This window comes from Aquarana catesbeiana, linkage group LG03, assembly GCF_042186555.1.
Source record: "Aquarana catesbeiana isolate 2022-GZ linkage group LG03, ASM4218655v1, whole genome shotgun sequence".
NCBI lineage: Eukaryota > Metazoa > Chordata > Amphibia > Anura > Ranidae > Aquarana > Aquarana catesbeiana.
Window position 1 is genome coordinate 20626496 of NC_133326.1, and position 27708 is coordinate 20654203.

Below are 27708 nucleotides of genomic sequence, written 5' to 3' on the forward strand. Positions count from 1 at the left end.
ACTTCGGCTGACCTCGGCAAACCTCGGAAAGACTTCCTACCCGAGATTTGCCGAGGACAGCACGGCCTTTCCGTGCATTTCCGATCGGCTCTGCTCGGCGCCCCCTCCCCACCTCAGGCCAAAAGCGGTACTGCACACCGCTTTGGCCTGAATCGTGCTTGTTTTGCGAGACAACACTCGCAAACCGAGTTACGATCATTAAAAATACAGTGCTCGTATTGCGAAAAGCTCGTTAACCGCATTACTCGCAATCCGAGGTTCCACTGTAAGAGGAACGAAGAAAAACACATTTGTTTTTCAAAATTTTCTGCCTTTTTGTTCTTTTGTTCATTTAGCAAAAAAATCTAAAATCCAGTGGAGATTAAATACCACCAAAAGAAAGCTCTATTTGTGTGAGCAAAATGGTAAAAATTTAGTTTGGGTACAGCATTACATGACCGCGCAATTGTCATATTACACGGTCAAGTGTGACAGCGCTGAAAGCTGAAAATTGTCCTGGGCAGGAAGGGGGTGAAAGTGCCCGGTAAGGAATGGGTTAAAGTAAACATACACTGTGTACAGCCGAAAGTATATTGTATGTGTGGTCTGTATGCGAATGGATAAACTCCGAAGACTCTGGAGATGTCTACACTAGAGGTCGACCGATATGGGTTTTTCTCTGGCCGATGCCGATGCCGATATTTACAAATCGCGGTGGCCGATGGCCGATATGTGATGCCGATTTTTTTGGGCCGATATATTAGGCCGATTTTTTTTTTTTTTTTACCTTCATCTCATAAAATCTAACAGTTAGACCCCTTTCACAATGGGGCGTTTTTCAGGCGCTTTTGGTGCTAAAAATAGCACCTGTAAAGTGCCTGTCAAACGGCTCCCCTGCAGTCTCAGTGTGATATCCTGAGTGCTTTCACACTGAGGCGATGTGCTGGCAGGATATTAAAAAAAGTCCTGCAAGCAGCATCTTTGGAGCGGTGTATACCACCACTCCTGCCCATTGAAATGAATGCGCACCGCTGTCGAATCGCCTGCAAAGCGTTTCGGCAGCAGTGCTTCAGGGGTGCATTTAACCCCTTCCTCGGCCACTAGCTGGGTTATAAGCGACCTGCTAGCAGCCAAATAGCGCCGCTAAAATGACGGTAAAGAGCCGCTAAAACTAGCAGTCTTTTACCGTCAATGCATGCCCGCTCCAGTGTGAAAGCAACCTTCAGTGATACAGAAATTTTTTTACATTTAAACATTTATTAAACAAAACAAACCTCCAATCAGTTCACTTGTATGTAGAATTTAGATAAAAAAAATATAAAAAAAACCTCTCTTAAATATTAAATACACAAAAACAGGTAATCAAAACTTCTGGATGAAAAAAAATGGGCTAACTTTACTGCTTAGTTTTTTTTTTTAAATTTATTAGTGTATTTTTTTTTTTTTAATTACATTTGAAAGACCGCTGCGCAAATACCGTGTGACATAAAATATTGCAACAACCGCTATTTTATTCCCTAGGGTCTCTGCTAAAAAAAATATATATAATGTTTGGGGGTTCCAAGTGATTTTCTAGCAGAAAATACTGGATTTTTACTTGTAAGCAACAAATGTCAGAAAAGATTTAGTCTTTAAATGGTTAAACTGAGAACTTCTACACACGGAATTTAGTTCATTCAGAAGTGTAAACATTGTATCCTTCAGGTTCTTTTTATCAGATTTGGCAGGCTGCCCAGAGAGGGGGAGAAGTCGCTTCACACAGGCAACTTACACTGACACTGACTTCTATTAGAAGTCTTTTGCAAGTCGCGCTGAAGCTATATCGGCTTTTTTATCAGCACAATCGGCCGATGCCGATTAAGTAAAAAACACCAAATATCGGCCGATATATCGGCCGGCCGATATATCGGTCGACCTCTAGTCTACACCTCTCTGCTCTATCACCGTTTTTTGAAGCGGCACCGTCCGGGGAGGGAGAGGGACTGTCCTAGAAAGGAAATGCTGTATCATTCGGATTGAGGTTTGATGCAGGAAAGTGTCAGCCCGATGGACTTGAGTTTCTTTGTTATAACCGCAAGACAGATTTGAACCTGTTCTGAAATGCCTGTTCCTTTTTTAGCTTCAATTTTCATATTAGATAACTCTGTGGTATGTCTGAAGGCCATATTTTTGCCAAATGCTAGTTAAAACACAAACAGTCAATTCCTGCTGGTATGAACATCTGATCCCCACCTCCCATGTTGAGAGAAATACACATATTGATGACATTTAATACCACTGGCAGTAATAGGGTTCTCCATACCTTGCGTGATACACATGAGAAGAAAAAAAAATGTTGGAGAGCATTATCTTGACAGTGTTCCAAATAGCCCACCTCCTTATACATAATAAAAAACAAGTGCAAACCAATATGCAACCAATCATTTCTGAGGACTGTAATGGTAGCAATGGACAACTGGACGCATGTACCACACAGCAGACTTGCTACAAGGTGATGTGCATATACAGTATCTCACAAAAGTAAGTACACCCCTCACATTTTTGTAAATATTTTATTCTATCTTTTCATGTGACAACACTAAAGAAATGACACTTTGCTACAATGTAAAGTAGTGAGTGTACAGCTTGTATAACAGTGTAAATTTGCTGTCCCCTCAAAATAACTCAACACACAGCCATTAATGTCTAAACCGCTGGCAACAAAAGTGAGTACACCCCTCAGTGAAAATGTCCAAATTGGGCCCAAAGTGTCAATATTTTGTGTGACCACCATTATTTTCCAGCACTGCCTTAACCCTCTTGGGTATGGAGGTCACCAGAGCTTCACAGGTTGCCACTGGAGTCCTCTTCCACTCCTACATGATGACATCACAGAGCTGGTGGATGTTAGAGACCTTGCGCTCCTCCACCTTCCATTTGAGGATGCCCCACAGATGCTCAATAGGGTTTAGGTCTGGAGACATGCTTGGTCAGTCCATCACCTTTACCCTCAACTTCTTTAGCAAGGCAGTGATCGTCTTGGAGGTGTGTTTGGGGTCGTTATCATGTTGGAAGACTGCCCTGCGGCCCAGTCTCTGAAGGGAGGGGATCATGCTCTGCTTCAGTATGTCACAGTACATGTTGGCATTCATGGTTCCCTCAATGACCTGTAGCTCCCCAGTGCTGGCAGCACTCATGCAGCCCCAGACCATGACACTCCAACCACCATGCTTGACTGTAGGCAAGATACACTTGTCTTTGTACTCCTCACCTGGTTGCCACCACACACGCCTGACACCATCTGAACCAAATAAGTTTATCTTGGTCTCATCAGACCACAGGACATGGTTCCGGTAATCCATGTCCTTAGTCTGCTTGTCTTCAGCAAACTGCGGGCTTTCTTGTGCATCATCTTTAGAAGAGGCTTCCTTCTGGGACGACGGCCACGCAGACCAATTTGATGCAGTGTGCAGCGTATGGTCTGAGCACTGACAGGCTGACCCCCCCCTTCAACCTCTGCAGCAATGCTGGCAGCACTCATACGTATATTTCCCAAGAACAACCCCTGGATAGGACGCTGAGCACGTGCACTCAACTTCTTTGGTGGACCATGGCGAGGCCTGTTCTGAGTGGAACCTGTCCTGTTAAACCGCTGTATGGTCTTGGCCACCGTGCTGCAGCTCAGTTTCAGGGTCTTGACAATCTTCTTATAGCCTAGGCCATCTTTATGTAGAGCAACAATTCTTTTTTTCAGATCATCAGAGAGTTCTTTGCCATGAGGTGCCATGTTGAACTTCCAGTGACCAGTATGAGAGAGTGAGAGCGATAACACCAAATTTAACACACCTGCTCCCCGTTCACACCTGAGACCTTGTAACACTAACCAGTCACATGACACCGGGGAAGGAAAATGGCTAAGTGGGCCCAATTTGGACATTTTCACTTATGGGGTGTACTCACTTTTGTTGCCAGCGGTTTAGACATTAATGGCTGTGTGTTGAGTTATTTTGAGGGGACAGCAAATTTACACTGTTATACAAGCTGTACACTCACTACTTTACATTGTAGCAAAGTGTCATTTCTTCAGTGTTGTCACATGAAAAGATAGAATAAAATATTTACAAAAATGTGAGGGGTGTACTCACTTTTGTGAGATACTGTATTTCTGTAATAGATGCGTAATTCATAAGGTGAGGAAAATGTTCTGACTGGAGTTTAGGATCCAGCTGTGAAAGTTAGGGAATATCTAACTTTAGCTATTCTACACAGAATACAGTCAGGAGCCTGGACTTTTTGCGTGTAATATTCAATAAATGTGTATCATGCATTAACCCCTTCGCACCTAAGGGTAAAACAAATGTAAAAGCTACGGCACCGATACCGAGCATTTGCCCAAGTACTTGTACTCAGGCAAATGCTCCCGAGGCTTCCCCCGATACCTAGAAGACAGCTGTGATCGGTGTGTGGGGGAGTTACAAGATTCTCCACCAGCGGCTTTCAGCGGCTTTAGTGACATACAGCGGTGATCGGTCACTGCTGTCACTGCATCCTCCTCCATGCCCCCTCCGTTCCTCTGTCCCCCTCCGTTCCTCTGTCCCCCTCCGTTCCGCCGTTCCTCTTTCCTTCTCTGTCCCCCTCCGCTGTCCCCTCCGTTCTGCTGTGCCTCTCCGTTGTCCCCCTCCGTTCCTCTCCACTGTCCCCTCCGTTGTGCTGTCCTCCTCTCCTTCTCTGTCCCCCTCCGCTCTCCCCTCCGTTGTGCTGTCCTCCTCCTCCTTCCTTTGTGTATGGATAGAGTCAGCTGACTCTGTCCATTCACATAACTGAAACATTGTAATCTCCTGTGATTACGATGTGTCAGTTTATGAATGGAGAGGAGCCGCTGTCTTCTCTCCATTCATTCTCAGTGCAGCTGAGGCTGCAGAGAAAGGGACTGGGGAATCTCTATCCTCGGTCTCTTTCTTTGTCTCAAGGGGGAGATATCAGAGGTCTGTTAAGACCCCTGATATCTCACCAAAGCCCCCCAACAGGGCTGATTAAAAAAAAAACAAAAACAAAAAAAACACATATTGCAATAAAGAAAAAAAAAAATATTATTGTAAAAAATAAAAATTGTAAATAAAAAAAAAAACCACACACACACACATACACCGTTCACCCCCCCCCCCCCCAAAAAAAAAAAGAAAGCACTGTTAAAAAAAACAAAAAAACACTGTCACATGACATTAAAAAAAAAAGTATCGGTAATCGGCGAGTACTTGAAAAAAAGTATCGGTACTTGTACTCGGTCCTAAAAAAGTGGTATCGGGACAACCCTACTAAAAGCCTAAGTACAATCTTGCAACTTTGACATGTATTAGTAAAGCCGTACATATCATCACAACTACTTTGTGCATCCAGGTGGATTATACCACATATTTTTTGGTGGTAAATGGTAATAGATATCTCCTTATTTATTTATTTTTTTATTATTAAAGGAAAACTGGCCCAAAATAGTACAAAAAAAAAAGGTTTTTTTTAAATTTAGCTGTATATTTTTTGTTACTACCATAACCTTCCACCAAAGAACAACCCAAATTATATTCTCTTGCTCCTGACGATTGCAGCGATACCACGTACGTGTATGTTAGTTGTTGTATGTACCTGTAGTACGGCCCAGAAACAATAATGCACATTTTCCTTTTTTATATCCTGCCTAAAACACACTGACACTAATTAAAAAAGAAAAAAAAATGCTGTTAGAAAAAATAAAATAAATACTTTCCCTGACCTTGACCCAAACACTAACCCTGGCGCTGACCTAGATCAAACCTTGATCTACAGTTGTGTTAAAAAGGATTTGCTCCCTTCCTGATTTTTTTTTTGCATATTTCTCACACTTAAATGATTTAGATCATCAAAAAAAATGTTAATATTACACAAAGATAACCCGAGTAAATCAAAGATGTAGTTTTTAAATTATTATTTCATTAAGGTAAAAAAGCTGTTCAAACCTGCCTGGCCCTATGTGAAAAAGTAATTACCCCCTCCCATGCTGAATCATGAATGAACTGTGATTAACCACAATTTTTTGGAAAGCCGAGTTAAATTTCACTTGCCGCACCCAGGCCTGATTACTGCCAGACCTGTTGAATCAAGAAATCACATAAATAGAAGCTGTCTGACAAAGTGAAGCACGCTAACAGATCACAAAAAGCCACACATCATGCCACAATCTAAAAAAATTCAAGAACAGGTTAGAAACAAAGTAATGTACATAGGGCCGAAACAACTAATCGATTATGAAAATAGTTGTCAACTATTCTTACAACTTTCTTATTTTATAACAAAAAAAAAAAATTCTGTCTTTTTTTATTCGTTTAGCAAAAAATAAAAACCACCAAAAGAAAGCTCTATTTGTGGGAATAAAATGAGAAAAATTTAGTTTGAGTACAGTGTAGCATGACCGCGCAATTGTCATTTAAAAAATGACAGCGCTGAAAGCTGAAAATTGGCCTGGGCAGGAAGGTGCGAAAGTGCCCGGTATTGAAGTGGTTAATAAATGAAACCATCATTTAAAAACGGCATTTTATATTTACTCGGGTTATCTTTGTGTAATAATAAAATTTGTTTGATGATCGAGTCATTTAAGTGTGACAAATATGCAAAAAAAATAAAAATCAGAAAGAGGGCAAAATTTCACACAACTGTAGGTATTTTTTGTAATTTTTTTATTATTATTACATTTTTACACACACTTTTTTTTCCCCTCTGCAAGCAAAAAGAGAGATACTAAGTATCTTTCTCCTCCATTCACAGAGAAGGAAAACACGGGGCTTGGCTTCACAGTAACTGATAACTTTGATAGCCAATCAGAGGCTATCGCAGCAATCAGGTGACCCGGAATCAGGAGATCCAGGTCCCAATTCTTAGTATGAGGCCTGGGGCTCCCGCTAAGACCTCAGTCTCTGTGCAGCTCCATGCAGGCGCGCTCCCAGCACATGCAGAGATACGCAAATATGCGGCACAACTGAAAAAAAGCCCAGTCCAGTGGGGCCATATATTTGCGTGCGGTCGGTGTCAAGGGGTTTAAAGAAGAAGTAGGGCCAAAGCTCTTCTGGTCATACTTCTCCTATGGGTCACAGAAGTGCACTTAGTTCTGCACTCCTGTGACCAGTTTCCAGCCAACAGCGGCTAAAGTCTGCTGTTGGCCGGCATCACGGAGTCAGTTCAGGCTCTGCAGGGAGTCAGACAATAATGTCGGGATCCTCCCAGATGCCTAGACCAACAGCTAGGTTAGCTTTACAACGCACCACAGAGAGCCTGAGCCAGATGCTCCCCCCCCCCCCCCCACAGCCCGGTGCTCCAGTAAGCGCCCAAATGGCAGAGCACTGAGCGATGACTGACAGTCACTGCTTTGTGCTCAGTGCTGACCCGAGAACTAAGCGATCAGCGATGTTTGATCGGTCAGTTCTCAGCGTAGAGCTGAATGCATGCTGCAGCTATCTAGGTGAGTATGAATTTGTTTTTTCATCTCCCACACTACTCTTTTAAAATCTGACCCATACTGCAAACATATTGCATACAGTGCCTGGTCACCACCCATGCCAATATCATTATTTGAACGGAGGCTAAGCTGTGTGCTGACCCAGTGATAGATCAAGAATTTACTGACATTCATTTTATGATTAATGTATAATATTTCTGTAGTGCTTTTCTCCCTGGGGACTCAAAGTGCTGTAGGAGGTGAGGCATCCATCTTGGACCCACTCCCTACAATACCATAGTAGGGCCAATTTTAGACAGGAGCCAAATAATCCATAAGCATGTCTTTGGAGTGTGGGTGGAAATCAGAGTAGCCACAGGAAACTCATGTAAACCTATTCAGATCGTGCAAACTCCATGCAAATAGCATCCTGACCAGGATTTGAACCAAGGACCTCAATGCTATTGTATTGTGGAAGGAAACCCAAGTAACCAAAAAGGAAGCTTACGCAAGCCTAGGAATCATGCAAACTCTATATAGATGGTGTCAAAGACCCCAATGCTGCTGGAGTGTGGGAGAAAACCAGAGTATCCAGAGCACATCCATGCAAACTCCATGCAGACAGTGTGCAGACTGGGAGTCGAACCAAGGACCCCATTGCTGTGAATGTGGAAGGAAATCCATGCAGGATTAAGGAGGTCATGCAGACCACATTTCCTCCCACATTCCGGCAGCACTAGGGTCCTGAATGGGATTCAAATCAAAGGCCCCCAGTGCTTCTGCAAATGTGGGAGGAAACCAGTTTACCCAGAGGGCACCCATACAAGCCTAGGGAGATAATGCAAACTCCATGCAGATAGTGTGCATTGTGAATACAGGGGGTTGGCTGCTGGGTATGAGCACCATTCAGAGAATGCGTTGCATTTTCTCAATGAATTCAAAGCATTCTTTGACTGGATGAGGTGGGGAGCGTGACGTCAACTTCCCATGTCGTCCAATCAGAGAAGGCTTTGCATTTATTTAGAAAATGCGAAGCATTCTCTAAATGGCGCCCCGTTAAGTGGCTGCCCATCTATGGTAACAATGCAGCAGGGCAGCCACTCAGCATGGCACCCCGGAAGCTAATGGAGAACTGGACCAATGTAACTATGTAAAATATCCATCACTGGAATCCTTCTTTGACCACTTGCAGACCGCCAAAATGCGGTGGCTCTGCGCTGGGTCACGTACATGTACGTGATACAGAATTTCCGGGTAGGTGGCACCGCCCATCTGTGCTGTGATTCGGTACAGCACAAGTCGGTCAGCAGGTCCCAGCCAATGATTTATAGCCGGGACCTGCTGATCAGCTTAGCGAATGACAGTACAGAGACCTGTGTTTACTAACAACACAGGGCTCTGTACACTGAGCAGCGATTTGGCTGTTTTTTTCCCCTGCAAAGCAGGGAGAAAAAACAACCGCATCTCTGAGTATAAGCATCACACATTAGACATTGTTAGGCACACAGTTAACCCTTTGATTGCCTCTAGATGTTAACCCCTTCCCAGCCAGTCTCATTAGTACAGTGACAGTGTATAGTCTCATACTATATATACTGATCATAGGGTTGCCACCTGTCCAGGATTCACCTGGACAGTCCGGGGTTTGAATCATGTGTCCAGATTTCAGCCCTCCTGAAACCCGGACACATTATTCAGACAGGAATGTGGCTCAGAACAGGGCCTGACAGGAGGGTGAGAGAGCACTATGTGTGCCGCATTACTATTCTCTTTTGGAGTTTCCAAAGGTGTCCCAGGTCTATTAAAATCCTATATTGTATATTAAAATATTTTTTTTTGCTGTGCACCGCTAAAGTGTTTGGGTTTGGCTTGAAGAAAAAGTGGCAACCCAAACTGATCACTGTATTAGTGTCACTGGAGATGTCACTGTCAGTCCCCCCCCCCCCCCCCATGTCAGTTCGTGTCAGATTGTCCGCTGCACTAACGCAGTCCCACTATAAGTCACTGGTCACCACAATTACTAGTATAAAAAAAAAAAAGGTAAAAATTCCAATATATATTTACCATAGTTTGTATAACTTTCACACAAACCATGAAAATATTGATGTGGCCTCTACAACAGTAGTAATAATAGAAGATTTTTTTTTTTATATAAAAATTTGTACCGTCATCCAGAATTGAAGAGATATATAAAGCAGAAGCTTAGTCCCCAACCTAAGCTACCTTAAAGGACAAGTCATATTGATCTCACTTGTACTGCAAATCGCCCTTTTCACACAAACCAGTCAATATACACTTATTGGGATTTTTTTTTTTACCAAAGCAGAATACATTTTAGCCTAAATTTATAAAGAAATTCGATTTTTTTTTTATTGGATATGTTTTATAGCAAAAAGTAGAAAATCTTGTTTTTTTTTTCAAAATTTTTGTTATTTTTTCGTTTATATAATAAAAAATAAAAACCCAATGGTGATCAAATACAGCCAAAAGAGTGCTCTATTTGTGTGAAAAAAAAAAATGATATAAATTTTATTTGGGTACAGTGCTGCATAACCAGTGCTGCAAGTAATGCAGTGCCGAAAAGCAAAAAATGCCCTAGTCATGAAGGGAGTAAAACCTTCCACAGCTTAAAGCAAAGGTCCACCCAAAAAAAGAAAGCTCCACTTGTTCGCCCCCCCCCAACATTTGGTACTTTTTGGGGGGAGAGAGTACCTAGTTCTGACAGGTACCCGCTCCCACTGCCAAGTAAGATCGCTGCGGCGATCTATGAGTATGTCCGGCTCCTCCTTCTCCGCCCCCCCTCCCTCGCTGCCTTCTGGGACACACACAGGTCCCAGAAGATGGCAGGACCCTTCAAAAAGCAAAGTGCGACTCATGCATGCGCAGTAGAAAACCGACTGTGAAGCCACAAGGCCGGTTTCCCTTAGTGAAGAAGCCAATTGAAGAATCGATCTGGGGTGCCGACATCGCTGGATCCCGGGACAGGAAGCGTCCTTATATTTTTTTTATATATTTTTTTTAAAGTCAGCAGCTACAAATACTGCAGCTGAAGACTTTTAAAATAAGGACACTTACCTGTCCAGGGCACCCGCGATGTCGGCACCCGAAGCCGATCTATCCCTCAGCTGTCGGGTGCTGCCGCCGCCATCTTCGGTGAAGGAACCAGGAAGTGTGAAGCCCTGCAGCTTCACTGACAGCTCCGTCCAGGGGAGGGGCCTGGACGGAGCTGTCAGCAGAGAGAGAGAGATTGTGGCATACACCGCACCGCACGCTATACCTTACGGACGGCCTGTTTCTGTCTATGCTTGTATGGGATGGTGCACCTACGCACCCACTGCATGTGAGTACCCCTATGAGGGGAGAGTTTCTGTTCACAATAACAGATCCTTCATTATCTTACAATATTGCGCTATGGAGTTTCCTTTTTTCTTGCATATAATATCATGACTGGGAGCATTGGAGGTCTACAAAGTTGATTCCTTTGAGCACAGGAGTTGCTCCAAAGCGTGTTTGACAGAGTTTAATTACTGTGTCACACACTGTAAGGTGAGCGCATATGCTTTTGGGGGATCACGGAAAGACACTAAGGCATGCTTTATGGTACACTTTTGAAGGAACAAGATGGATGAGCTTCACGATTATGGACACTATTTTTGAGCACTTTATATTTATATTTCTTTGGATGTGCACCTTTGTACTATAAGGACTTTTATGAAAATTTCACTCCTGATTTGGCACTTATATTGTGGATTTTAGATTGCACTTCGCACTTTTAGTATTATAAGGTTGAATCACCAAGAGATATTTCTGATTTGTTATTGATCAGCTTAAGTGCAATTTTTAATTTTTATTTAAAAAATTTTTTTAATTTTTTAATTTTTTGTATTACTTTACCTACTTAACACTCACTGTAATCACTTATTAGATATTTGAATTCTAGCGCAGACACATTTGTATTTCTTTAATAGCTTCACTTCCCGGTTCCCTACTGCGCATGCGTGACTTGCGCTGCGCTATCCCACTGGTCCCCGCTGTGTTCGGCGTAGATACCCGCGGGTGGCTCGGGTATCCATGCCCAGAAGTGGGAGCAAAATACCTGTATTAGATAGGTATATGCTTCCCCCTCCCCCCACTGAAAGGTGCCAAATGTGACACCGGGGGGGTGGGGGGTGGGGGGGGGACGGGACCTGGAAAAGTGGAAGTTCCATTTTTGGGTGGAACTCCGCTTTAAGTGGTTCATTTTCCTTTTTTTTCACGTTTTTCATATTGGAGACGGAACGACAACCTTGTAAGATCACAGACATGGGCTAAGCTACAATAAAAGGGTTAAATGATTTTTTTGTTGGTCCTATAGAAAACAGCTGAGTGCATAGGAATGTATTCATAATGGCCCGTTCCTTTTTATATAGAACAAATTACCCCAGGCTTATTATCCTATGTTATTCCCAGCACTGTGATCTTATCTAAGCTGTTTATCATTTTTGTGGCCTCTATATAAAGCAGCTTTTTTTTTTTTTTTTTGAACCTGACTCTCTGTTCTTCAAAGGAATCTCATCTCGCTGGTCAGTACTCCATCTTCATCACCGAGACATCCAGTGTCTTGCCAACACTTAGGGGAAGATTTATATTCCCTCGTTAAATCAAAGTTATGAAGATGTAATGCTAAAAAGGCACAGTCCTTTGAACGGCGCTGGCGTGCTGCAAGCTAAGTGACGTTCTTCATTTAATGGCTTGCATAACCCTCCAGAAACTCCCAAGCCGAAGAACTTAATCCCCCTCCTGCCAGTGAGACATGTATGTTCGGTCTCCTAGTAATACAATGATTGCTGCTTAGTGACCTGCAATCTGCATCAAGGCATCAAAGCAAAGCGAAGAAAAAGGGCCACCATCTGAATAGCACATCACTAGTAGCTATGGGGAAAAAAAACCATTACCGTATATACTCGAGTATAAGTCGAGTTTTTCAGCACATTTTTTTGTGCTGAAAGTGCCCCCCCTCGACTTATACTCGAGTCAAGCACTTTTCTGCAGCAAAAAAATTTATTTTCCGAACTGACTTTGGGGCCCCCTGTCTCAGGTCCACTTGGTGCTAGGAACCCCAAATTTGGTGTGCAAACCCAGTGGAACTGGTTTCATAACATATCCAAAGATGGAGTTCCTAGCACTAAGTGACCCAGAGATACGGGGCCCCAAAATCAGTTCGGAAAATGTCATTCTCTGCTGCAGAAAAGTGCTTGACATTTTCTGAACCGACTTAGGGGGTCCCTATCTCAGGGCCACTTAGTGCTAGGAACCCCAAATTTGGTGTGCAAACCCAGTGGAACTGGTACCACAACATGTCCAAAGATGGAGTTCCTAGCACCAAGTGGCCCCAAGATACGGGGCCCCAAAGCCGGTTCGGAAAATGTCATTCTCTGCTACAGAAAAGTGCTTGACATTTTCTGAACCGATGTTTGGGGCCCTGTATCTCGGGGCCACTTGGTGCTAGAAACCCCAGCTTTGGATATATAGTTCCACTGGGTTTGCACACCAAATTTGGGGTTCTTAGCACTAAGTGGCCCCAAGATACGGGGCCCCAAATTCAGTCAACTGTGTCCATCTGCAGCAATGTCATTTCGGGACCCTTTGGGTTCAGAGACCCCAAATTTTGGCTGCAGCTAGGGGGCATCTAGGAACCCTTAACTACCGAGTTTGAAGTTCGGGGGACCTATGGCTGCAAATGGGCACAGTGAGGCTGCAAATGGGCATTGTTGACCCTCTTTTCCACTTACAGTAGCTGTGCATTTCTCACCCTCGGCTTATACTCGGGTCACTAAGTTTTTCCCATTTTTTTGTGGTAAATTAGGACCTCGACTTCGGAACGACTTATACTCGAGTATATACGGTATTAGCACAAGTCCTACAGAGCAGGTATAAAGCTGGGATACACGTACAGATAAACGTAAAAAAAAATCTAATAGATTCCTCCATCCACGCTAATAGCACAGATGGATAAATCCCCATGCTGGGCTATCGCTTTAACACGGAGGTCCGACCATTTTTTTTTTTTTTAAAGTCAGCAACTACAAACGCTGTAGCTGCTGACTTTTAATAAGGGCACTTACCTGTCCAGCGAGGCGCCCCCCCCCCCCCAGGCCGATCCGTCCACCGGATCGGGTGCCGGCGCCGTCATCCTAACGAAGGGAAACAGGCAGTGGAGCCCTGCGGCTTCACTGCCCGTTTCCTACTGCGCATGCGCGAGTCGCGCTGCGCTTTGTGAATGGACGCCTGTCTACTGGGACCAACACACATGTCCCAGAAGACGTCACGCCCCATCTCCCAGGAGACAAAGCGAGGGAGGACAAGAACTGCGGAGGAGGAAGTGGCAGATTAGGACGATCTGCCTAGCAACAGCCATTTCTGGCAAGTAAAAAAATATTTTTTTTTTCCGAATGTTTTTTTATGTATTTTAAGGAGCGTGTTTTTTTTTTTTTTTTAGGGAGGACCTCCGCTTTAAGACAGCCAGGGCTGGTTGTCAGAATACCCATACTGTGTCTGGATGCAGATGCTGTTAGAACCAACAATTTTCCAACAGGCTCATTCAACAAAAGTTGAATAATCAACTAGGGCTGCAACTAACGATTATTTTCATAATCGATTAGTTGGCCGGATTATTGTTTCGATTAATCGGATAAAATCATTAAAAAAAAAAAAAGTAATATGCAAATTTTTCGTTTATTTAAAGTAATAATGAAAATTATGGGGCACTATTCCTCCCGGGAACACCAATGATGGGGCGCTATTCCTCTCGGGAACACCAATGATGGGGCACTATTCCTCCCGGGAACACCAATGATGGGGCACTATTGCTCTCAGGAACACCAATGATGGGGCACTATTCCTCTCAGGAACACCAATGATGGGGCGCTATTCCTCTCAGGAACACCAATGATGGGGCACTATTCCTCTCGGGAACACCAAGGATGGGGCGCTATTCCTCTCGGGAACACCAAGGATGGGGCGCTATTCCTCTCGGGAACACCAATGATGGGGCACTATTCCTCTCGGGAACACCAAGGATGGGGCGCTATTCCTCTCGGGAACACCAATGATGGGGCACTATTCCTCTCGGGAACACCAATGATGGGGCACTATTCCTCCCGGGAACACCAATGATGGGGCACTATTCCTCCCGGGAACACCAATGATGGGGCACTATTCCTCCAGGGAACACCAATGATGGGGCACTATTCCTCTCAGGAACACCAATGATGGGGCACTATTCCTCTCAGGAACACCAATGATGGGGCACTAGTCCCCCGCTCCCCCTCCAAGGAACACCAATGGGGCACTATTCTCCCTACCTTCAAGGAACACCAATGAGGCACTACCCCCCCCCCCCCCCCCCTCAGCATCACCAATTTGGCACTATTCTCCTCACCTCCAAGGAACACCAATGGGGCACTACCCCCCCTCCCAACAACACCAATGGAACACTATCTCCCCCCCCCCCAGGAAAACCAATGATTGGGCATTATTCCACTCAGCCCCCGGAACACCAATGATGGGGCACTAAAACCTCCCATCACAAATCACAATATATGTACTAGTACTGACTTATTATTGTATACACTACAGCCACTACCTTATATCACGGCTGCTTCTCAGCCCCTCTCTCTCTCTCTTCCCTCGAGGCAGCAGCGGGCAGACACAGCTTGGATCTGAAACGCTGGCCGCTGTCCTGCCTAGTGGACCGGCTCCTATGATAGACAGCACACTGATTCAATTTCCCGGCATTGGACCAGTGTGCTGTCTAGCATAGGAGCTGGTCCAAGAGACGGGACTTCGTTTGACAGCAGCCAGCATTTTAGATCCAAGCTGTGTCACATCCTCTTCTCTCTCTGTGTGATCCGGCCCGGCTCTCCTCCTGACAATTTCTCAGCTGATCGCTTCTGGCAGAAGCGGGGCGGCCTTTTTTTTTACAGGGCATCAGAGCGGCCAGTCTATCCCTTGCTCCACACTCACCCTCAGCTTATTTCCACTCGCCTAATGCGAGCAGGCGAGTGGAAATTTTGGAGGGCTGACATTAAGTGTTAGGATGGAGGTCAGTGAAGGGTTTATTCTTAGCGTCATCTTCAGAGTTAGGAACAGGTTACACATTAAGGATGGCTGCACACATTTTTTTCTTTACATTGGTTTTTGTTAAAGCCCAGCATGAAAATAACCTCTATATCTTTTTGTTAACCTTCTTCCACATATGGAGAAACTAGTACAACGGTCTCCATTATGGCTGTTTAGCTTGGTTGTTTCAGATTTGACTGTAAGGTAGGTTCAAAATATTGGGTCAGGGTGAAGACTTCCAGGAAGAGTTGAAATTTGCATACAGCTTCAGCTGCCGACAAATCTAGATCAACTGACGGAACTGACAAGCAGTTTCCACTGACAGTAACCTCTGCGTAAAGTACATGCTGAGAAGGATAGAAGGATAAAAGGATAAAAGGATAGAAGGATAGGGACTGCCATTGTTAGCTGCCTTCTAAATAGGCTAGTACTTTTGAGGTACATTTTGGCCTCTTTCACATGAACGATCCGTTCAGGTCCGCCTGTCAGTTTTTTAGGCGGACCTGAACGGACCCTCCACAGACCTCTATGGAGCGTCGGATGCGGTGACATGTCCGCCGACATCCGACCCGCTCCGATCCGAAAAAGTGTAACGGAGGAAAAACCTACTTTTCCATCCGTTTTCAGATCGGATCGAGTGACGACGGACTCTACGGTCCGTCATCATCCGATCCCCCATAGGGGAGAGCGGCGCTCTGACAGGTCCGTCGCTGCACAGTGTGCAGCGACGGACCTGTCATCTGCCTGCGCAGCAGGGATCCACGGAGCAATCCACGCTGAGCAAGCGGATGTTCACGGGGCGGATCATCACGGATCCGCCCCGTGTGAAAGGACCCTTTAATGCTGCTATGAGTAGGTGTAAGGATAAAAAAAAAAAAAAACCTACAGAATCTCTACTGCCATTGGGTGATTCTGGGCATCACCAAGTACCATATATACTCGAGTATAAGTCGAGATTTTCAGCCCTTTTTTTGGGGCTGAAAGTGCCCCCCACGACTTAATCGAGTCACTGCCGTCTGTCTACATGATCAGTGTGTGGCGTGTCATGTAGACAGACGGCGGCCAGCGTGTGATACATACCATTCCGCGGCCATTCACTGTTCAAAAGCCGCGCCTCCTCCTTGTCTGTGATAGGCAGAAAACTCCATTTCCCAGCAGTCAGTGTGCAGCCTATCACGGACATTCTCTCATCCTCGTCCGTGGTATGAGGATGAGAGAATGTCCGTGATAGGCTGACTGCTGAGAAATGGAGTGTTCTGCCTATCACGGACGGGGAGGAGGTGTGGCTTTTGAAGAGTAGAATGGCTGAATTGTATTATGACATGCTGATCGGTGCAGAGTGGCACATGGAGGCATGCACAGGACACAGGTAGGATGCACACATACACAGGACACATGCACACATGCACAGGACACATGCACAGGACACAGGGACAGGGACACATGAACAGGATACAGGGAGGTATACAGCTGCAGATGGGCATTGTTGATCCTCTTTTTCCACTTACAGTAGCTGCTGCATTTCTCACCCTCGTCTTATACTCGGGTCAATAAGTTTTTCCCATTTTTTTGTGGTAAATTAGGGCCTCAACTTATACTCGGATCGACCTATACTCGAGTATATACGGTATACAATATTAAGCATTAACACAATATAAACATATCCTTCAGATGCATGGATGCTGGGAGCCACAAAACTCCCTACCGTCATCTAATTTGACAACAAACTATTTTGTTGGGGAACCTCCTTTGTACTTTGAGAACTTCAGCAGTTCCCAGCAGGAACAAAACTACAGTAATTTTACTACAATGTATTTGCAGATATTTAAAACAGGGTTATACAAATGTATATTGTCTCGTTTTTTTGAATCTGCAGTGCCTGCATTTTGCTACAATTTGGTGGAGGCTTTGAACCTAAGCTGACACCTATTTCAAGAGATTTGGGTGGACGTTCTTACATATTGTGGGCGTTCACTCAATTAACTTCTATAAATCACTTTTTATTTATAAGAACAACTGTGGGACTTTTATTTTTATTTTTTATTCGCATGCGATCGTTTGTGGCCTTTTATTCATTTGCACAAGTTTAATTGTGATTTTTTTTTTATTTGCACAAGATGAATTGTGGGAATTTTTTTAATATATTTATATTGATGTTTGATGTATGAATTTTGAAATGTATGAAATAGATTGTAAACTGCCTGAGGGTAGGGACTGAGGTGAATGTATAATATATATGTAAAGTGCTGCGTAAATTGATGACGCTATATACAGTGCCTTGAAAGTATTCATACCCCTTGAAATTTTCCACATTTTGTCATGTTACAACCAAAAACGTAAATGTATTTTATTGGGATTTTATGTGATAGACCAACACAAAGTGGCACATGAAGAAAAAAAGATTTGTACCGCTCCAGGTGGTGAAGTCATAATTACATCCTTGCGCAAAAGATCAAGGGTGCTGGCTCTGCATACATAGTTAATAAAAAAATTAAGATATGGACAGTCGCACTCCAATGCAAACACCTTTAGGCTACTTTCACACTGGGGTGGTGCGGGCGCCAGCGGTAAAGTGATGCTATACCGCTGTTTAAGCGGCGCAGGAGGGGTTAAAAGCACCACTGCCGAAGCGCTTTGCAGGTGCTTCGGCAGCGCTGCCCATTGATTTCAATGGGCAGGGCAATGCGGGAGGGGTGTATTTCATCCTCATAGACTTCTGCTGGAGTACGTGACATACATACCCCAGCAGAAGTCTATGAGGACGAAACGCGTAGTGTCGTTATGCTAACTTAGCCACTCTTTTAAACTGCGCTTTTTTTTACCTGTTCAAGTGAACCTTTTTTACTATAAATAACCGTTTTTTTTGGATGTTGGAAGATTGGTTGGAAGACGTTTGTTGGATTCACACTATGTGGAGGCTTTACTTTTTTTACGGTATATTTTGAAAACCTTCAACTATTGAGAGGACTGTAGATTAAGGCTCTTAATACCTCTGGTTAAAAACGGCAAACAGGAGAGTTGGGCACTCAGGCTTAGTGTATCCTCCTCGGTGAGTACAGTTCCACGTTTCCCTTCAAGTTGGAATATTTCCTTGTTTTGGATCCGAGGTACACTCACCGCATGTCGGTATATGCTCGTTTGACTCACCGCTAACGGCCTGTGAGTCCACCACCACTGGTAAGAGTACCTCAACTTTCCTCACTTTATGTTACAAATATGAAGGCACCATACTAATATGGATTTTATATGATACATTTCAATTTTGTATCACTATCTTTGATATTTTTGAAATTATAGGCACTCTTTGTTTAAACTATCACTAATGTCATTTAGGTCTCTATTTATATGCTACCAAGTGATCTTTTATGTTCGCATATATATAGGCTGTGGATACACAGCGTTTTTTTATTTTTTATTTTTTCATTTATACACTTTTCACTAACCTTTAGGCCCCTTTCACACTGGGGCGGTTTGCAGGCGTTATTGCGCTAAAAATAGCGCCTGCAAACCGCCCCTAAACAGCCTCCGCTGTTTGTTCAGTGTGAAAGCCCGAGGGCTTTCACACTGAAGCGGTGCGCTGGCAGGAGAAGAAAAAAATCTCCTGCAAGCCGCATCTTTGGAGCGGTGTAGGAGCGGTGTATTCACCGCTCCTAAACCGCTCCTGCCCATTGAAATCAATGGGACAGCGTGGCTATACCGCGGCAATACCCGCGCTATACGAGGGGTTTTAACCCTTTTTCGGCCGCCAGCGGGGGGTTAAAACCACACCGCTAGCGGCCGAATACCGTGGTAAAACAGCGCTAAAAATAGCGCTGTTTTACCGCCGACGCCCCCTACCGCCCCAGTGTGAAAGGGGCCTTAGGGTTTATGTGAGTTTGTGTATTTCACGATTGTTTATATATTTGATTCCCACATTGTTCTGGTGGATCACACCTATGCATTTATATGTTCATTTAGAGCACATGCTTTTCTTTTTTTGATGTGTGCGACTTTGTGCGACTTTGGTTGCATTCTGTCTTACACATTTATTTCTTAAATATCACTCACGTACATATTTATAACATTTGCATTTCACATTTTTTATAACGATACGGCACAGTTGCATTGCTGCAATTTGATATATGGTTTTCACCACATATATTGTTATATTCACTCTGAACCTCAGAAGTGTTACATTATTGTTTAAGGCACAATTCGCATCCAGACTCATATTCTGATATGCATTTGTGAATTATATATATATAAATATATATATCTATAGATATATATATAGATATCTATAGATATAAATATCTATATATATATATATATAGATATATATATAGATATATATCTATATATATATCTATATATATATATATCTATCTATAGATATATATATCTATATCATTAGCGCTACACTTTTATAAACACAGAGATCAATCATGCAAGCTTTTGCTGCAATCTTCATAGCGGAGGGCCCCGTGTTTTGCAGTTAATGGCACATTTTGGAAATATAATAGTAATGAGGCCAACTGATAATACTGGAACAAGTCATAGATTTAGTATAAAGTGTAAAAGCGCAAAAGACTATTATGATAAGATGTAGTTACTTACTTCGTACTTCTTGTAGGAAATCCAGGCAAGGTCGGCTAGTTCCAGAGATACTTAGTGATACAGCTAGAGGGGTCTGCCCTTCATAGTTCCTAGTGTTTGTGTCGGCCCCATAATTGTACAACATACGAGCACAAAGGACATCATCCCGCAGAGCCGAAAGGTGAAGAGGTGTCTGCCCGTCTTCTAGCCTCCCCAAGTTCGTATCAGCCCCCCTTTGCAAAAACATGCGACAATACGAATGGTTACTTTTGATCACAGCATAGCGTAGCAGAAACCCGTTTTGAATATCAATGTTGGCGTTGTGGTCCAGGAGAATTTTGACGCAGCTGGATCTTTCTCGGATGATGGCGAGCTGCAGGGGAGTGGTGCCCTTGTCGCTGAGGGGATCAACCTCAGCTTTAAACTCCAACAGTAACCTGACAAAAGAATCTCTTCCGTAGTGGGCAGCCACGTGCAGCGGTGTCCAACCATCATTGCTCTTGGCATTAATGATGTCACTGCGATATTCCGATTCCAACATTAGACGTGCAATCCGAGCCCGTCCATGCATGGCAGCATAATGTAACGCTGTAAAGCCCCCTATCAAGTCCTTTACTGTAGGATCCGCTGAGTAGGAAAAAAAAGACAACAAAGAAAAAAGTTATTACAGATAATATCCTTTAGTACACACTCCGCAAATATTTGTTTAATTTAAAACTGCACTGAGAACTGTTCTATCACCCCTTTATGCATGCAAATGCTTGGATGTAGCCAGTGCCCGGACAAGGTCATCCTGTGCCCAGGGCAAATATGCCAAACTGCACCCCCACCCCCGCTTAGGGTTAACAGTGATATCACTGTCACTACTCCTGTCAGCCTTGTAACAGAAACGGGCACAGGGCGCCCCCATCCCTGCAAATAACCATTGCGCCCAGGGCAGCCACCCCTTGTCCCAGCCCTGGACATACAGCTGCGGTGTATGGCAACCTGTCACTGACCTGCACAGCCTGCTGCCTGTGGCTGCTCTGCATGTTTTACATTGGAGCACCAGGCTGTAGAAGAGGTGTGATCAGCTGGCTCAAGCTCTCAGCGACACACTGAGAGGCCGAGCCAGTTGCTGGTCAGGAATCTACGTGGATCCTGGCATTAAAGTCGGGATTTCTCCAGAGTCTGGACCAACTAAGTTACATCAGCGGACAGCAGAGTTTGGTTCTGACCTCTGGTAACCTACAGGAGAAGTAGGGCCAAAAGAGCTTTGGCCCTACTTCTCCTTTGAAACAGGTAAGTGGTCGTCAGTGGTTCTTTGCCATGACTTGAAGTCAAGGCAAAGTATGCAGGCTGGGAGTTAGGACTTCAGCGATTTTATGCTTGTTCCTGGATCAGTGAGCCAGGGATTGCCAGACAACTAGCATTTTCAAAAGAAGGTCAGCAATGGGGACCTCAGATACTTCTCAGGGAATCCAAACCAATTTTATTTTTTTGTTGTTATGGCAGGGAAGGGTTTAGAGCTTCTGTCAGGTGTTCATTGTTTTATAATTAATGTGACACTAAAGGTTCTTTTTTTTTTTTTGTTTAAATAACAAACATGTCATACTTACCTCCAATGTGCAGATTGTTTTGCACAGAGTGGCCCCTAACCCTTTCTTATGGGGTCCCCCTGGCGGCTCTCGCGGCTCCTCCCCACATCAGGTAACCCCCTAGGAGAAGAGCTCTCCTGGGGGGTTACCTTGCGGGCGCTCCCGAGTCCAGCAATTGGCATCCATAGAGGCTGAGAACCCCGGCAGAGAGAGAGCGCATCCCCGTGGGTCAAGTGCAAGGGTTTCAGGTAAGTAAAACGGGGGGGGGGGGCTGGGAGGCCGGTCCCTGACAGGTGTTTTTTCACCTTTTTTTTTAAGGTGAAAAAACACGTACCTTTACAACCCCTTTGAGGCTTAATTGTAGGTACACTGAAATTCTCCTAAACGTGCACCGTATAGAATATATCTACACGCGTAGAAGCCGCATGCGCACTGCGCTCTCAATGGATGGTATGCAGTCTATTGAGTGAACTGTGCAGTCAGTGACCGTGACGTCCATGTGCGGGAGTGACGTTATTGCAGCTTGGCCAATCAAACGGCCATAGCTCGCGAACCTGGAAGGTAGACCGGGTAAAGTTGGAATCCTTGTCAGCAGTGACAGTGTGCCCCTGGAGGGATCCGTTTTTTTAGGAAAGTCTGTCATAATTTGCTAGTGTGTGGTGCATACTAGCACATTATGACATAGGCCTGCAGTGGAACCATTTTTTTTTGCACAATTTACTACCATTTTAAGGATACTTTTAAATAATTTTCATTAAAGCGGAACTACAGTGCACCTGAGCACCACAACCCAAAAACGGGAGCTCAGGCATGCAGGTAGGAGGGTGTGCTTAGCTGAGAAAACCCTCCTCCCCTCTTGAAGACTCCTGGGATGTACAAAATAATTTTCCTAGGCATGGAAGGCAGGAAGTAGCTGAAGAAATGTGAAAACAAGGTTTAAAACAAGCAAATATTATATACTTTCCTATATATTTACTAATGCTAGCAGTATAGGGCCCCATGCACACTGGACGTTTTTACAGCTGCTGTTTTTGGCTTCTGGCGGGTTTTTTTAAGGCTAGTAAACTCCCCAGCGTGTTATCCTGTGTGTCCATCCACACATAGGCTGTTATCAGCATTTTTTGGCTGAGGCATTGTTTGGCTGGAAAATAAACCCCAGAACTGGTGGGTTTTGAGAGGAGTTTTGGAGCAGTAAAAACACCATAACACCAGTAAACGCGGTAAAACCCGCCGAACCAGGGTTTTTGAGCTTTTTTGGATCCCTTAGCTTGTGTTTTCTTGCTGCTAACACTAAACGCGGAAAAAGACACACTACTTGTGTTTTTATAACGTCCAGTAAGCATGAGTCCTTCTTTATATTTCTATAGTGCTTTCCGCCCTGGGGACTTTTCAAACTGGTGTTGGGCCACATAGTAGGTGAGACAGCCAACTTGGTTGCGCTCAGTAGAATATCATACTAGTGCCAATTTTTAGACAGGAGCCAAATAACCTACCAGCACGTCTTTGGAGTGTGTAAGGAATAGGGGTCGACCAATATCATTTTTTCAGGGCCGATACTGATTTTTCGGCTGCCTTTAAAGGGGTTGTTAACCCTCAAGGTTTTTTACTTTAACGCATTCGATAGAGAAAGACCTTCTGTCACTCAGCAGCCCCCCCCCCCCCAGCCCCCACTATACTTACCTGAAGCCTGTGTTTTCCACGATGGGAACGAGCACACCAGCTTCGGCCGGTGCCTCGGGTCCTGATTGGGTAGATTGATAGCAGCGCAGCCATTGGCTCCCGCTGCTGTCAATCAAATCCAATGATGTGGGCGCAGGGGGACAGGACCGAGTCCTGCTATCTGTGTCAATAGACGCAGAAGCAGGACACAAGAGCGTGCCCACACGGGTGTCCCAAAGGAGAGCGCTTCTCCGACGGGACACTCGAGAAGAGGAGGGGCCATCAGCGCCGCTGACGGACCCCGGAAGAGGAGGATCGGGGCCACTCTGTGCAAAACCAACTGCACAGGGGAGGCAAGTTTGACATGTTTGTTTTTTTTAAAACCTGAACCTTTACAAACCCTTTAAGGACGATAGCCGATATAAGGTGCCGATTTTCTGTAGATTAAATTTTTACACAGCCGTTTTTTTTTTAAAAATTTGTTTTTATCACTTTTATTGCTGTCATAAGGAATGTAAACATCCCTTGCGACAGTAATAGGCGTGACAGTTACTCTTTATGGAGGGATCTGTGGGTCTATAAGACCCCAAACCCCTCCACTGCACTTAAAATATTAAAAACGCCAATATACTTTCTATTTTTTAAAACTGGCGCTTTTAGGTTGAGAGTAATCCGGAAGCGATGTGATGACACTTCGCTTCCGGGTTACTAGAGCCGAGACCCGAGCAAAGCAATCGGTTTTGTTCGGGTCTCTGGCCAGCCAGCGGACGTGCCGGCTGGTCGCTCAGGCCTCCCGGTGGGACGGGAGAACCGGGCTGAGCGGCGAAAGGTGGCGACGTCCCCTCCTGCCACTTGTGATAAGGGCCGGCCGGGCTGCTTAGGCGCACCGGTTATTATTACAAGAAAGCCGACAGTTCGCTCTAAATAATGGAGCTGCATGCATCACCCCAGTACAACCACTTGAAGCAATATCAGTAATATCGGTAAGTTTGTTATCTATACTTCAAAAAAAAGTGAAAATAATCAGCCGCGCCGATAATCGGTCGGCCCCTAGTAAGGAATCCAGGGTACCCAGAGGAAACACATGAGAGCACAGGAGAACAAGCAAACTCCACGCATATAGTTGTCCTAGACAGGATCTGAACTGAGGACCCCAGTGCTGCAAGGCAAATGTACCATAGCAAAAAACACACTTTTAGTTTTGTATAGCGTTGGGAAAAGGAAGCTCCCCCTGTCAGGTTTTTATTGCTCTCTGTGGCCCCTGTTGGTAAGACTTCCCTTCACTTCCTGTATCATATTACTGTTCTCAGCAAGCCTCAAAGTGCAATCAAATATATATTACATTGCACATTTTAACACGGGACTTCCAGCCCAGACGTGTCCTCTCTTGCCTCCATGCCCTCTTTTCTTTGCCTTCATGTCCTCACTAAGAAAAAGCATGTGTAAGAACATCTGCCGATCAGTGGATTTCCTGTGGTCTGGCGTGAATGGTGTAAGGAGTTTAGGTAACATGCTCCACTGTGGCTTTGTCACCCTTCCAAGCAACACAACATACATTATTTAAGGGCCTCCTGGTACACTGTGTTCAGTTTGAAGGAACTTGTCCCCGCAGCTTATTATAATGAACACAGAGGGACAGGAAGAAAGGAATCAAAAGATGTTAAAATCTGAATACAGTTGAAATGGTGGATATCATGTAAATGTATAGTAATATACAATGCATCTGGAAAGTATTCACAGCACTTCACTTTTTCCACATTTTGTTATGTTACGGCCTTATTCCAAAATTTATTAAATTCATTATTTTCCTCAAAATTCTATGAACAATACCCCATAATGACAATGTGAAAGAAGTTTGTTTGAAATCTTTGCAAATGTATTAAAAATAAAAAACAAAAAAAATCCCATGTACATAAGTATCACAGCCTTTGCCATGACACTCAAAATTAAGCTCAGGTGCCTTCTGGTTCCACTGATCATCCATTGAGATGTTTCTTCAACTTGATTGGTGTCCACCTGTGGTAAATTCAGTTGATTGGACGTGATTTGGAAAAGCACACACCTGAAGTCCAAGGAATTGTCTGTAGACCTCCAAGACAGGATTGTATGGAAGCACAGATCTGGTGAAGGGTACAGAAAAAATTCTGCAGCATTGAAGGTCCCTAATGAGCACAGTGGCCTCCATCATCATAAATGGGAGAAGTTTGGAACCACCAGGACTCTTCCTAGAGTGAGCCGCCCGGCCAAACTGAGCGATCAGGGGAGAAGGGCCTTAGTCAGGGAAGTGACCAAGAACCCGATTATCACTCTGACAGAGCTCCAGAGATGGTTGTTCTTCCAAAAACTTACAATAAAGTGCCATTCTATACCTGATTTCAGAGCGCCGCTCGGCGCTCACGTAACTGGCCAGTTCTCCCCTCTCCCGATCTGACAGCTAGAACGGGAGGGGCCGAGAATCCCCTGTTGACGTCAGTCGGGAGGGGAGGAGGAGAGGGGGAGAGAGGCGGCCGGTCACGTGAGCGGCGCTCTGAAATCAGGTATAGAATGGTACGTTATTTATAAAGCACACACACGTGTGCTGTGTAAGAGATATTGACTTTGTACTGCACTGATGATGTCATCGGAGCATGCACTGTGAAGAAACGGCCCTCCGTGCCGTTTCTTCACTAGCGAGTGCCGTGACTGGCAGCTCCCGTGCGCATGTGCAGGAGAGACGTCACACGACTCAGTCACAGAGCCGGAGTGTGCAGCCCCGGAAGGAAGAGGGGTGGACATGGATGCGGCCTCTAGCGGGCTTCATTTGCAGGTAAGTGGCACATAATGTGCTAGTATGCGATGCATACTAGCACATTATGCTTTTACTTCGCTGGGAACAAAAAAAGGAAGTAAAACCCATCGGGGGTCTACTTCCTCTTTAAGTCCTTCTTTAATACTAGAATACAAATTAAAAAAAAATATTTAAAAAAAAGAATAAAGCATCCATATTCATACCGCACTACAAACATCCTAGATACTTGCTGTTCTTTGACACCCTCGCTGACCTAGCTGTCCAATGTGGGCACCATAACATGTGGGCAAGTGCTGTGAGATTGTGATGTTAGTGATTACTGATGGAAATAAATGTGTATGAGGACATCACATTAGAACCCACATGACAGAAAAACATGTTATTTGGCAACAAACACAAGAGACGTGGGGACATCAATTTGGTGACATCATTCTGACAGTAACTTTCCTGAACATATGGATCTACTTTAATGTTCACTTAACAAGTTCTCCAACAAAACATGGATCCCATTAAAGGGGTGGTACAATGGCTTATAAGCAGAATGTACCTGTGACATTTTAAATGCTGGATCACTGAGGTCACGCATATATGTTTCATTTCACGACTAAATGAAGGGCATCTTTTTAAAGCCTTATAATGAAAACTAGCCACGCTATCTGGAAGGGGAAGTCATATGCAGTAAAAGTTGGACACCCAGCAAGTCACTTCTCCACACTGCTGAACAAAAAACGTATGGAATCCACCGCCATCTAGTGGAACTACAGAGTCATGCACCACTATGGACAAACGCTGACCAGTAGAGGGCTGCAAAAAATATATAATCAAGTAGAAGAATATTAGACCCCACCCTTACTGAAGAGCCGCTAAAACAGCACTAAAGAGCCGGTCGTTCTTGCGGTGATTCTCGGGTCCCAGCGGGGCGGATTTTTTTAAAGTCACGTGGTAACGTGACCTCAAAAAAAAAAAAAAAAAAAAAAAAGGGATAAAAGTCCTGCTTTGCGGCGCTTTTAAAACACTTTTAAGGTGCTTTGGAGGGGCTGCCCATTCATTTCAATGGGCAGGCGCCTCAAAGATGCTGCTTGCAGGACTTTTCCTAACGTCCCGCAAGCGGACCGCCCGAGTGTGAAAGCACTCATTGCACAGAATGGGAGGCAGTTTTCAGGCGCTTTCTGGCGCCATTTCTAGCGCTAAAACGCCTGAAAACCGGCTCAGTTTGAAAGGGGCCTCAGGGCTGGTTCACACCACAAAAAAACGCACTCTAAATTAGTTCCGGATGCGTCTCTGCATGTGTGTTTTTGGTGCGTTACGGTGCATTTTTGATGTTTTTCCAGATGCATTTCAGGTGCTTTTTTCTTCATTTTTCACTATACTAGGTTCAGTGCGTTTTTGATGCATTTTACTGCATTCCAGTACAGTCCAGTGCAGAAAAAATGTTCTACTTTTTTTTTCTGGAACTGGACAGCCCTGGAACTGATCGCACTGATGTGAACTATGGCATTGGAAACCATATAACCTACTTTCCATGCGTTTTTGATGCAGAAAAAAAAACGCACTGGACTGCATGTGGTGTGAACTGGTCCTCAAAGCTG

General features: G+C 44.4%; 1 protein-coding gene across 4 annotated transcripts in view; it reads right to left on the bottom strand.

Moving 5' to 3' along the window:
• Window positions 1-27708, bottom strand: part of ASB7 (ankyrin repeat and SOCS box containing 7) — a 78298-nt gene that overhangs the window by 14386 nt on the left and 36204 nt on the right. For all 4 annotated transcript variants that reach the window (XM_073618365.1, XM_073618364.1, XM_073618366.1 and 1 more), the window contains one exon: window positions 20117-20722. In XM_073618365.1, coding sequence (XP_073474466.1) covers window positions 20117-20722 — 606 coding nt within the window. The remainder of the gene's footprint in view (window positions 1-20116; window positions 20723-27708) is intronic.